Raw genomic sequence first — 13566 nt, 5'->3', positions numbered from 1 at the left:
AAGTTAAACAAAAACTTTTTTTTTTTAATTCTCTCTCCTTGGGAGCACAGGGACTAGAGGAACTTACTGAAACAGATAACATGTTTAAAGAATATAAGAAGAAGCAATTTTCATGCAAAGCATAATTAAACTTTCAAAGCTTATTGCTAGAGGATTTGTGAGCACCTAAAGTATGTGAGCTAAGAATTTGCACAAATTAATGGAGGATAAACTCATTTGTCTTCAGTCTAGTTGCACTTTCATGTTTAGGAAGTTCTTAAATGGATATGTGCAGAAGCCAGAACGTTGTACTACAAAAAAGGACGCTTTACACTCCTGCTTATACTCTCAAGTATCCCTCTGGGTTACCATCAGAAATAAAGCCTATTTTACAGAAAAATCTAACTCAAGATCTTACCTTAAACCTTAAACCAACAAGTTGTCTGTAACAAGTGATCTTATTGAATGTTTGGATGCGTTCAGATAAGTATTAGTATTCTAGATAAAAATTCTAAATCAGTATTCATGACATTATTTTGGTGGGGTTTTTTTTGTTTTTTTTTTTTTTTAAATATAGATCTTAGATCCTACCATAAAAACACTGAATGCAAGCTTAGAGCATCACAACAGTGGGATTCCAGGATGTGCCAACCTTAATCATAGGTAATCTGTACAGTGGTGAATGTAAGGGCTGGAGCCCTTGGCAACACTTTAAGCAGTTTAGCCTTTTCTGCTCTTTTCAACCTCCTTACAAATTTCAGGACCTGCAGTATTTATCTAAACCAACAATATTCTGTGTTGTTGTGGTTTTTTTTTTAAATGAAGAATAAGAAAGTATGACATTTAAATGTTATACAGATTGTCTTGTCTATACAGTGGTTTTATTGGTGTTATGTTAAGAAAAATAAATCCAACAAGGGCAACATTTACATAATACTAAGAGTCCATTAGACTCTTTAGTCTTTTTTGCTCATTAGCCAAACTGAAACATGATGATATAAGTACCTTAAGCAACCAAGTAGTGCTATTATCCATAAAAATTAAGTCTTCATTTAAAAAAAAAATGCAGCCACTTCCCTAGTCAAACAAGGGCACTGGGATATAGTTGAAACTGTTGCTGATAACACATAAATATGTAATTAACCTCCAAGTGCTGTGGCAGTGTGGTGTGTGCCTGATTGGTAGAGAAACTGAGATTTAGATGTGTTACATCTTAGCTTGGAGGAATGGTGGGGTGAGAGAGTTGGCTGCTCTATACTGTGACAATGTGTGATGCACACCACAAGGCTTAATCCAGGACGTTATCTCCAGCTTAAATTGCTCTTCTTTCTTTCTTCCTGTGAAGGATAACCCAGCATTCTAGGACAAAGTAGCACAAATAAAAATGCTCCAGCAAAACCACATTTTGTACAGAAGTTGACATTTGAGCTCAAGTATTTATTGCCAGAGCTGTGTTTATTCCTTGTGTGGACAATGCAGTGGCTAAGGCCTCAGAAAATGGGCTTCTGTTTCTAGCTCTGCCACTACCCTACTGAAATTACTTCGGGCAAATTGAGTACTATTGCTTTTCTAACCCAAGGCTCCTCTATTTGTCAGCTTGTAAAGTCCTGAGGACAAAGAATATCCTTCACTACATTAATGCCCACTACATACCCATCCCTTACTTCCTAACTCAGATAGTGTCTCTAAATGCTATTAAAACAGGAATAATCTGATGTACTGCAGTATATCACTTCAGTAGATTAAATACATCTCAAACTTCATAAACTCATACTTTCATTCTGAAGCACCACACTTTCTACATACTGACTAAGGCAGGGGATTTTTGAAGCTAGACCACTAGCAACTGCAATTGCATGGATACACAGTCTGAATTCTGATACGCTGCACTTTGAAGCACTTTTTAAACTTTATTTCCACCATCTTTCAATTAATTTGAAAATGAAAATATCAATTCACTGATTTTGTATTGATGGAAAAAATAAGTAGAAAGATTAAGAAAAAAGTGACATATAAAACAATGAAGTAAAAACGCCTAGACATGAAGGGGTTAGATATTTTGCCCGCTGGGCTAGGGGGTTGGAGTTTTTTCATGAGTCCCCTTTTCCACTTCTATATTTCCTTCTTCCTTTTACTCCTGCTGCGTGCCAGATGAGGGCATGCCCAGGAGTCAGGGAACAGGGTTACAAAATGGATCCATTGTGACAGGAATTGGGAAAAAAAGTACAGTAATCCATATCCCTAAGAATATGTCAGGATGGATCTCTATTTCTGTCTGTTTGTACAGTAGCTTTAAGCATACAGCTTTCTATCCCACAAAAAGAATGACATCGCATGTTTATGGAATAAATACACACAGTATTTTCTTTTTCAAGTCTTCATAGCACGCAAATAAAGGACAACTGTAATATATAAAAATATTTTGAAGCATAGGATAGTGGTGGAAATAAGGTTGAAGTATTAACCATTAGAACTGGAGAAGGTTAAAGTTTCTTAATTTTGTGTAAGTAACTCCATTTTATAACGTAGACCACAGTAAATCTTCAATTTTTTTTTTTTTATTTTAAGAAGGGTGTTCTTTCTGTGAATCCTCTGTTAGAACACAGATTAATGCAATTTGAAATGAAAAGAGATTATTCAAACTGTACTTCACTGTAACTTTCTGCAAAAGGTATGCCATAGGATGTTGTAGGTGTAATATGTGAGATACTAGTTTTCACTTCCCCGCATTCTAAATATAACAGACATAGATGAACAGACATGAAGACCATCCTCAGAAAGGAGGTAGCCAAAAACACGAAGAAATTTTATCAGGATATTTATGTCAGATAACTGTTTTTCATAGTTAAATGTGCTCTATATCCTCCATTAAACTCAATACATATATTTTCTGTCTAGCACTTAAGGAATCATTTCCTGAGATTTGCAATATTCTTCTCCAGTATAGCATTACTCAGAGATGAGAAGTCAGGAAATAACCCTTTCCTACATGTAAAATCATAAGATTTAAACAGGAATGCTTTCTGCTTCCCCCAACTCCCCTTATACTTACTGGGCATGGCATCACGTTCTAAAGACTCCTATATTAAAAAGACTAGGTTTTCAGCTGAAGTTTTTAAAAAGGTAAGGTTTTAAGAAATGCATTATTATGAAATAGAAAGAATATCAAGATAGCAGAGCAGCAAGGTCTTAAGCAATAGCAAATGAGGATCTGCTTAAATACAAGAGAGCAGGCAGAGAAAGAGGGGAGGAAAAACAAACAAACAAAAAACAAAAAAAAAAGACAAAAAAACCCAACAAACTGTCTGCCTTCCAAAAGCCTAGAATGCCCTGAGGTAGGCAAGAAAAAAGATACTCTTACCTCCATTGCCACCCCTTAAATGGGATCTGGGAAGGGGTGGATCCTTGCTTTATCCCTTCTGGTAACTCAGGTGCATTGAGTGCACCTGAGCTTCCCCAGGTTGGCCCCACCTTCCTAACAGTTGCTCAGTAACTGGCTCAAGTGGTGACTTAGCATTTTCACAACATGCATATAAAGGATTATAGTTTGCTTCCCCTAACAAAAGCTAAGGGATGGTAAGATCCTATAGCTTACTGTATTTCTCTAGTTTGATATGTATTTCTCTTGTGTTTTTTTGCTATTGCCCTTTGCTGTTAGTGCTCTGAAACAAGCCCTGTTTCATACTGTGACTGTGAAATAAGCACTTCAACTAATGTGTATGACTTAAAAATGGAACAGGGTATTCTTCTACGCTACAGTTATGTTTGGGTTCTCTTGCACTGATCTGATGATTATCTTCTACTGCTACCTTTGTAATTCTTCATATGTGTTATTAGACAAATTATGATAGCCCTGCCTTGCGTGGTGTGGGTACTTCTGGCTTTAGAGAATAACAACTCTTATTGGACAGAAGGAACTTATATTTTTATTAAGTATGCTGTATAACGCAGTTCTGTTCACTGAACTCTTGTTATCTGCTTCCAAAATATAATACTACTATCACACTTCATTTTTAGTATTACTCAAGCTAGATGACTATTTTGATCATAGCTTTGAGCCAAACAGCTCAGGCCTAGTTCTAGCATTTATAGCTCATAAAATTTTATAATCCTTTAAAATTTGCCCTCAGATTCTGACTTTCAGTAGCAATGGACTTCCCACTTACTCAAAGTAGAGGCATTTTCTTTTATCTGTCTCTGGCCAGTTTGCATGCAAGGTCTGCACCACTCTGACTGCATACTAAAAAGCTTCTACAAGAGACATTGTAAAAATATTTCTACTCCTCCTATATTCTCTGATGGTCATCTGCTGCTCACCATTCCCTTAGCAGGGTCATTGTGGACCACTTGGTTACTGTTAAATTGCAGTAGCAGGAGGCTCATCTGAAGGTGGCAGCAAGAGCAGCTTTCTCACTGAGAGAAATGATTTTTTTGAACCTAGAAGCTATCCTAACAGGATTTGGAAATAAACTAACTTTGGTTTTAATAGAGCCTCCTAATACAGTTGCATTTTAATGTAGCAGTGATACTGGACTCCTAAATACTGAGAGGCAGGGTTTATTAGCTCAAGCATAGGACTGTGCTAATGAAAACTTTAATACTTCCAGGACTCTGGTAAGTATTTCTAGACAAACCTCCCCTGCCTTTTATAGATGTACAAGTCTGGGTCAGTACTGCTTCATTGCTGTCTGCACTGGGCATTACTGGATTGCATAGGTATGGTCTATGACTGTCTTTTCTGTTCTGGTCTCGTTATATTTCATACAAAGAGAACCTTGTTTCTGAGTAGGCTTTTTAGGCACCTTGGTAGTACAAGTAATGAATAACATCACCCTAAGGTTCCTTTATAACTCTCAGGCTAAAAGAAGTAATGTTTCAGACCTTATAGCATACAAATCTGTAGAAATTGAAATTCAAGCTGATAAAGTTGTATTTAATGTCAAAAGATTTACATTTTAAGAAAATAGCACTTCAAATGAATAAGGATTATATTTGTATATTTTGATTTTCCTCTGCTAATATGCCTTTCCCTTTCCTTCCTTTCCCTTCCTAGAAGGGACACTAAAAAGCACCCAAGAAAGAGAGAAGCAAAGGAAGAAAAGTATGAGAAGACAGGTCATGATTTAATTAAGAGACTTGGGAATGGTTGGAAGCATACATTTCCATTATCTCTGTTTTCAGCAGGGATTCATGATGCATGCAGAAACAGGTGGAGGGAAAGCCATCACAGCTCATAGCACAGCTTTAATAAACTCGCGTTGCGCAGCTCTACTGAACTGCTATATTCTGGATAAGCAGAAGATTCAGGAAGTCTTCAGAGAAATGCTTTGCTGCTATCCATCCTCAGCTAGTTTGTCACATAGTTTTGCATTCTGGTAAGTAGTTTTCCAACAAATTTAGGGAATTGATCTTCAGTCTTTAGACAATTGATGTATTGTGTGCTTATTTCCATTGTAGATTTATTTCCATTTCTAATTGAGTTCTTTTGAGAGTGGTGCACCAAAAAAATGTTAGCTAGTACTAAAAAGTGAATATTAAATATTCCATCATGAGACCTGCTATCCTTATTATTTGAAAAAATTGAGAACTCCAGTAACACACAGAAACTTTTGTTTAGCTGCCAGGTACTGCAAACAGCTGTCACCAAGCTAAATCTTAGACACTGGGCTACTGATGCCCAGCCAGATCCAATGCCAGATCAAACACATCCTGCCTATGCCATCACTGTGCTGATGTAGGATGCAAGTGCTCAGTATGTTCAGCCAGACTACTGTTGCCATTTTAAGCTATCTAGTTTGCTGTGAAGTGGTCTTCTTTGCCACTGTTGGCTCAGAAACTTTGGTTACCAGATTGGTACAAAGGCCTGGGCAGTCAGGCCATTGCTTGCTCAATACTTTTGTTGTGCTGGGCCAGCATCAAGGCTTGTGAGGGCCACAGAAAGGCCTGCAGGGCTCCAGCCAAAGCCTGCACTTCAGGAAAGGGCTGACTCACAGCATCTCATTTTCCAGTCCTACACTGAGGCCTTTCTCCTGTGAGGCTTCATCTGATTTATTACTGATGATCTACAAGAGGCTACAATCTTGGCAGCAGCTGACCACAACTTTGAGGCAGCTTGGCAGGATTATAACGGTGCTGAGGCAACCCAGTGGTGGCAGCCAGCTCAGAGATGACAGCAAGGCAATGTGGAGACGGAGAGCAGAGCAGGCTGTGGGCAGCCAAAAAGGAGACTGACTTACAACTGACATCATATTTAAGGCACCATGGGAGGGGGTAAGAAGGGCTCCTGACACCCTGGAGATGGTGCTGCAGGAACATGGAGGCCCCTCGGCCCAGAGATGGTGCTGGGGCAACATGAGACAAAATTTAGAGAAAATATTGAAGAGTGAAGAAAGCTCCACGAGAAGTTTTGTAGGCCTCAGTCAGACCTAGAGCAGCGTAGATGAGATATGTGGTTCAGGCACCTCCAGCTTTATCTTCCTGTCCTGCAATGAGACAAGCCGAGCTCTTTAAGTGCCTTGATCTCCAGAGACTGCTGCAGGACCTGCCCTGGTTTTGCCTGTGCTAAACATGCGACAAATGGTAAGCTGGGGAGTTCGAATGGGTAGAAGGGAGGTGGTTAGATCTCAGATGCAGTCAGAGGGGAAGTGGAGCTCCTTTCAAGCTGTGGTTGAGATCTTGCCTCGCAGACATTGCTCATTTGCTACTTGTTCGTTTTCCCAAATTGTTCTATTCCCTTTTGTATCCTTCTAGTTGTCTTTGCAATAACAGACTTAATTCAGTACTGCATATGGGCAGCTACAGTTAATACCTCCTGCAGCTAACATTGCAGCCCTATGCGGACCTCCATGCTGTGTGATTATTGTGGCCAGGCTTTGGGGAGGCTGGAGAAGATTCTGCTGTGATCTGGGAGCAGTGTTGGTTGTGCTAGAGCATAATTGTGTCTGAAATGATAAGCTTACTTGAGAGACTAAAACCCGTTGCTTAGAATTTCAGGAATTGGCAATTCTGGGTTAACATTTCTGTGCTGTCAGGATATTTTCAGTAAAAGGTATCTGAACACAGAGCAATTGGATATCTCCAGGTTCCCATGAGGCTACTGGCTTTTTTTAAGAAATAGTGAAAACGGAGATCTTTCTGGCTTTTTGTGATCACTGTTGCAGTACTGCTGTTAAGTGGTAAATTGTATTTGCTGCTCTTCTATGTTGGGACATAGCATAGAGGATATTGTGTGCTCCACATACACAGACAAGGTGGGAAGATATGTAAAAATATCTGTTTTCTCTCCTGAACATCTTCCATCAGCTAGTCACAGTATCTATTAAGAATGAAGTGCTGCTGGGTAGCCTTAAAATTGTCTATGGCATCAGCTAGTGATTGTAATGTTGAGGGGCTGTTATTACACGGCTAATGAGCCTGAATATGATGACACACTTTAGCCATGTGTTTATGTTAAACAAATATGCTTTATTTTTAACTGTACATCTGCTGGGCATTGCACAAGCCCCAACACGCTCTGCAATAGCAGCAAGCTACTGGTTAACATTCACAGTCTGGTGGAGAGAAAGTGTTTCTCAGTGCCTAATGGGGCCTGGCTTCATGCAGGTAGCAAGGTGCTTTGCACTCTCTTTGCTACTTGTATATTTTCTAGTGCTTTTTGTCCACCTGGCTGACTCTACATTCCAAAGCAGCTGAAAAATTAGGGAACATGACCAATTATTTAAAATGAAATGTTCAAAACCTAGGCGTCCACATGTACAATGTCAAACCAAATATTGATTTGACAGATGCTTCAGCTGTGCTGTAGATGGCATCTGTAGTCACTATCGGTTCTCATTTTCTCTTGACCCTGTTCATCACACTGTGGAGAGATTCCTGTTTTGATTTACTGCTGTACCATTCAAAATGTTAAGCCTATGGGAATGTGATTGTTAGAGCTGGCTGGAAGTGAAACTGATTTTTTGGGGTTGAAATACAAGAGAGACTTGTACAGTTTTGGCAAAGAGTCTGTAGAGCTTCTCTGAAGCTCTGATAGAATAGCTGGGATCTGAATTGAGTTTTTCCCCCTTTTTTTTCCCTCCCCCCAAAAAATTGATTTTTGAGAAACTATCTCTGTGAACATGTGAGGACTTGTCTCTTTTCTTCTCCACTTATTAATTTGATAATTGACAAACTCCTGCACTCTATGAAGTCAGAATTACAGCTAGGACCTAGTGTTTAGATGACTTGAGGGCACACAGCTACAATTACCTTGATACATGGGTGAAAAATAATTCTAATGTGATCACACCAGATGTTTGCTTGGTAGTTTGTTTTACTTGAAGAAGAGAAGTTGTGCAAAATACTATAAATTTAGGAGATATCAATACAAAAGGGAGAGAAAACATTTCAAGGAGGAAGACATAACAACTGTAAGATGACAGAAGCCAGTGGGGAGTAGTAAAATGAGAGGATGCCACATGAAATTTAAGAGGTTAATGACATGCAGCTATGGATGGATAGAATTCTCATGGATCCCGATCTCAGATCTGATCCAATTGCAGTCCTCTTCTAATGGAAGAGGCTGTAAATCAGTCAGAGGATTCTGGTGAATCATGCTTTGTTCTCATAATTTGTGATGTAACCAAAAGTTCTTGATGGAATTACAACTGCTCTGCTCGCACTCACCTGCTATTCGCTCTGTATTCAGTTAACAATAGTAAATAAACTGCATATTAGATTTTAAGCAGAGCTGTTCATAGCAAATGAATTCGTCTTGCCCACAGGCAGCCCTAATTTAAAACATATGTATACATTTAAATCATGTTGGTTCCACATATTAAGCATATTTTTGTCTCATTAACATTTAATATTTTGAATATATATGTAGTTCACTGTGGGTTTGAATCAAAAGTGGTAGATTTTTTTTGATGGAAGGTGGAATAGTAGGAAGAAAGTGGATTATGATGGCATTACATGGCACATTCCATCACACCTGAAACCAATGCAAAGCACTGTCTTTTCTTGTACAGGCAAAACCTTCATTAGAATCGAAGAAAGTTTTCCCTAGTTGCAGGAAACATGGGAGTTGTTGTTTAGTGAAAATAGAAGTAAGGACAGGATAACCATTGTCTGGTAGTGTATTTCTCCTAAAGTAATGTAAGTGCCCCAGAACATTAAAAAAGGAGTTATCAATTTTTCCCAGACTTCTAAAGAGTGAAAGAATTTTGTATGTAAAACAGCGTTTATCCTAAGAAAAAAATAAAGAAAATAAGCAGTGCCTGGTGTCAGACTCCAAAAAACTTAGGCCTCTAAAAATTAGCTTGTTTATTTCTTTTCATGAATGCTGAGCACTGCCAACCCCCACAGTTGTTAGACTGGATGTGATTTGACTACATGTTCTTGCAAAGAAATACTAAGAATATGCAGTAGGTCAAAGTGGCTCCTTATCTTTGTGAGGAGATAAGGCCTGCTGTTCCTCCTAGGAAACAGTGTCTTGGAAGCGGAAGGCTGTACTTCTTATCATTCAAGTATGTGCCATAAAGGGGTAAAAATAGGGACACCAAGGATAAGAAAGCTGAAACCAAGGCACCTGCTACCCACAGAAGGAAACTTGGGAATCAGATGAGATGGAGTGTGTCATCTGTTTGAGAAATTTTAAAACTTCACTTTCAGGAGTAAATACTTTGCATTAAAACGATTTTAAAAGTCTCTGAGATTACTGGTGTGAGAAAAGGTTTGCAGGATTTAGACTTCCTGTTTTATCATGCAAACTGTATGCAGTTCAGTGAGTACACAGAAGAATGTAAGAACTGACAGAGAGAGTTAGATTTCTATGCCTATTAGAAATTTAAAAGACATCCTCAATTCCAAAGGCTGCATGTGACCTGAACAGAACTGGTTTAACAGAAAAATTCAAATAAGTTTTTGGCTTTTGTCACTCTGGCCAAATAATGTGTAGTTCTTTCAATCTCACAAAATTTTAATTAATGATATATAATGCAGGTTATTTACAATGATTGCCATCCTTTAAATGCCAGCTTTCCTTTAAAAGCAGCAACAACAAACAACCAGCTCCATCCCGTGCTCCAAACCTTGTTTGCAAGGATTTTCATTTACATCACTAATGTACAGTTTCACAGACAGCAGAAAAGAGTATTCTTCTTCTTATAGATATTCTGCATATACTACCTGCAGCCGCATTCTGCCACTTTCATCCCTTCATAGTTATATATCAAAGTGGGCACACCAGCATCATCCTTATAAAGAATAGAAATGGAATCCAATTTAGTTGGAACACAACAAGCCTTGGAAGCTTTCTTCGGGTTTTGGAGATGCACCAGAGTCTGGACAATAGCATGTTTTGTTGGCGTAACATTATCTGTCAGAGGGAAGAAGCAACCTCCTTTACACTCAAAAGCCTCATAATCTTTGGGTGCAATGATCCAAGAATCCCAACCAATCTCTTTGAAGTTCACATGGAGCGAAGTTCTCCGACAGTGGTTTGCTCCAATGCTTCTCTTGCTTCTGGAGGAATGCTGATGGGGCCTAGTGATGGCTTTTTCCTCTCTCTGTTCTTCAGATGAAGAGTTGTTCTTTCCTAATTTGTCTAGCACATTTTCTTGCTCATGAACAATCATCTCCCGGAGCTCTGCTTTGGTCTCTTTTGTCCCATTGCTGCGATCATTGGAGAATACTACTAACAGGGGCAGATTTTTAGTGTCACGAGTAACGCTGATATCCAGCTTCCCACAAGGGAAACCACCCAGAGCCTTACTCTCTATAACAACCTCTAGCTTGTTTTTAGTCTTCATCTTGTCTGCCTTAACCCATCTTTTCACAGCTCTGGACACTTCAAACATTTCCCAGCCACACTCCTGAATACCGTGGGAGACAAGCAAAGATTTGCTATTTTCTTTATTTTCCCAATGGTCTCCATCTAGAACATCATAAATGACCATGTTTCCTTCCAGTCTGGAGGGAGACCCAACTTCCTTGCGGCAGGAGATAAAGATTCTCAGTTCAGCTCTGGTGATTTCCTCGTATCGTGGAATAGAGATGTTGAACAGCAAGATGTGTTTCTGAAATGGGTTTTCTTCTGGTGAAGTTAAAGAAACAACATCTGCAATAGGAAATAAAAACCTGTGGTTACAGTGCTCGTGACAGTCCAAATAACTTGCTTTTAAAAGATTCAGGATGTGTTTTGGGAGTAAAATAAGACCATGGCTACCTAGCATCAAAAAATAAATAAAATAATAATACCATCTTCTGGCCAGGTTTCAAGAAGCAGGGAGTGAAAAGTTAAAATGGAGTATCTTGATGTTGGTAGTATTTTCACCAAGACTGCGTGCAGGTGAATGTCTGAAGGAGTGAAGGGGTAGCAGGAAGAGTCTTTCTAAAACAAGGTGCAGATGGTGCTGTAGCAGGTACTCATCTAGGAAGTGTAAAATTTAGCAATTTCCTGAAGAGAATTTTACAGAAAGAATTCCTAAAAAAAAAAAAAGCTATTAGAATTTACCACTCATCACAGTGCCGTGGGATGAACTGCTCTCCTAGTATGGAGAAGCATGGTGTGTATTTGTCTCTTTTTAAGAATTAACTGTGCTGAGGTTTTTGGTGTCTTCAGGTAGCTTTGAAAGCAGCTTGTGTTACTGAGAGAGAAGACAGAAAAATTCTGAAAAATCTGTATCAAAGCTCGAGAGTCTGTTTAAATTGGGACTTGGTGATAAATATCCCTCATGTTTAGGTACATTCCAGGCTTTTGTGAGTATTTGCGGTGTTTTATTATATTTTTCTGCAAACGTATGTGCAGAACCAGCAACTCTGGCTTGGGAAGGGCAGGTATTTTTCTGACAGATCAGATAGGTAGTATTTTAAAGTCATCACTGAATGATATCTCTTTGATGGTCAGTGTTAGATAGTTACTCGATCATCATTGTATTATAGGGCAATTTTAATTAGCTACTGTTGACTCTTCTTCCCTCTAAAGCAGTCTGAGTGGAGAGTGGGATGTGGGAACTATAATCTAGCTCATACTGTTGAGTTTTCTTTCCATTTCAGAACTAGAGTCACTTATTTGGGAATCTGGAGATCCTTGTAGTGCTGTTACCTCTCTACAACTATATTTTATAAAAACAGATTCTCCCTGTCTCATTTTTATTCTAAAGATTGCACTTATAACATTTTTTTTACTGTTTCTTGACATGGAGCTTTCAAAAATCTATTGCTACAGGCAGATTTGGATTTTTTTTTCAAGTTGAGACAAGCCTGGCTAAAACTTTTCATGTAAATCTTCTCCTCTAAACCAGAATTTGGGGTGAGCACTGCTGGATCCTTACTTGGATCGAGGCACAGATATCTCAGTTGGCTACTGTATTTTTTAAGAATGACAGAAGCCTCTCAGAAAGAAGAGCTCTCTGGCATGGATGTCTCAGTTATACATGATCAAATATTTGTTTTCTAACATAAAAAAGCAGTCACAAATCTCTAGCTTTGAGAAACATGATTTGTGTAAACCCTGTATTCAATGTATTTTCTCAATTTAGGCATTTGAGAAGATAAAATTGTACAATAAAAACATCAGAGAATTTTTTTAAATTGTGTTTTTTAAAGATCGAAAGGAGCAAGTAAGGCCACAGTCCAAAAATTCGATCTACTTGCTTTCTAAATAGCCTGTGGAAGTTAGGCAATTAGTTTCCTCAGAATTTCAAAAGCATGTGACTGCTGCTCGCATATATCTTTAAAAATTCTTGTCCACACATTTAGGACTTCTCCTACCTTCAGTGCTGAAGCTCCTTACGATGTTGGATGCAGGAATGGAGGACTTGTCCGCTGTGTATCTGTTGTATAAATCAATCATGAACTGTGGTGGTGGTTCTTTGGTCTTCGCTTGTGAGGGAATCCTTGATAAATTTAAACTTCTTAGTAATTCTGTCTTCATATTCTCCAGGAAAGATTTAAAATCAAAATGGGTCTCATCTTCCACTTCCCCAGGATCATGAAAGAATGTGTCAGACTCTCCCATAACTGGTAGCTTGTCCCAGTTTCCCAAAGGCTTGCCTCTTGTCAGGCAGGCAATTATATTGAAAACAGAAAGTGCAGCTAATACTCCAAAATAATGCATTTCTTATGTATTTACTTTCTGAGGGAGAGACAAGAGGACTAAGTATTTTAACTGATTAAAAATGTTGAATCTTTACAGACAGAGGAGAGGAGGTGGAAGGCAAACAGATGGAATGCCCTTTGCAAATCACTTTCTTGTGTTCTTTTCACAGTCTGCTTCAAACTCCAGCCTCTTGTCAGTTGTCAAGCAGATTGGTTGTACACTTGCCCTTATCTGAGTCATTGATGCCATGCTTCAGCTTCTGTTATCTAGCGAAGCTCTTAGTTAATGAAGATTCTATAAACATCTGACAAACACACATGGCTGGTGGGAAGGACATTGTATATTGTAAAGAATCCACATTTCACTTCAGGGTCATCGTTACTTAATTACACTCTTTTAGCATTTCCTTGCCAACTCAGACAGAAGCTTTTTTAGGGACGTGGAAGATTACATGATTTTCATCATGACTAGAAAACAGAACTCTAGAATGAAATTATTCTACCAGC

The 13566-nt window shown here is 38.7% G+C and overlaps 1 protein-coding gene across 1 annotated transcript; it reads right to left on the bottom strand.

The window, feature by feature from the left end:
• Positions 1–9919: 9919 nt before the first annotated feature.
• Positions 9920–13314, bottom strand: GDF2 (growth differentiation factor 2). Its single transcript, XM_042818317.1, has 2 exons — positions 12733–13314; positions 9920–11077 (listed from the first exon to the last, which is right to left on the bottom strand). Exons 1-2 carry the CDS (start codon positions 13076–13078, stop codon positions 10143–10145), a joined length of 1281 nt encoding a protein of 426 aa, XP_042674251.1. The 5' UTR covers positions 13079–13314; the 3' UTR covers positions 9920–10142.
• Between the last annotated feature and the right edge of the window lie 252 nt (positions 13315–13566).

The sequence above is a fragment of the Centrocercus urophasianus genome, unplaced genomic scaffold, assembly GCF_019232065.1.
Source record: "Centrocercus urophasianus isolate 14NV4802_14NV808 unplaced genomic scaffold, USGS_Curo_1.0 seq_17, whole genome shotgun sequence".
NCBI lineage: Eukaryota > Metazoa > Chordata > Aves > Galliformes > Phasianidae > Centrocercus > Centrocercus urophasianus.
The sequence above is the reverse complement of the archived record's forward strand: the minus strand, read 5'-3'. Positions and strand labels throughout refer to the sequence as shown.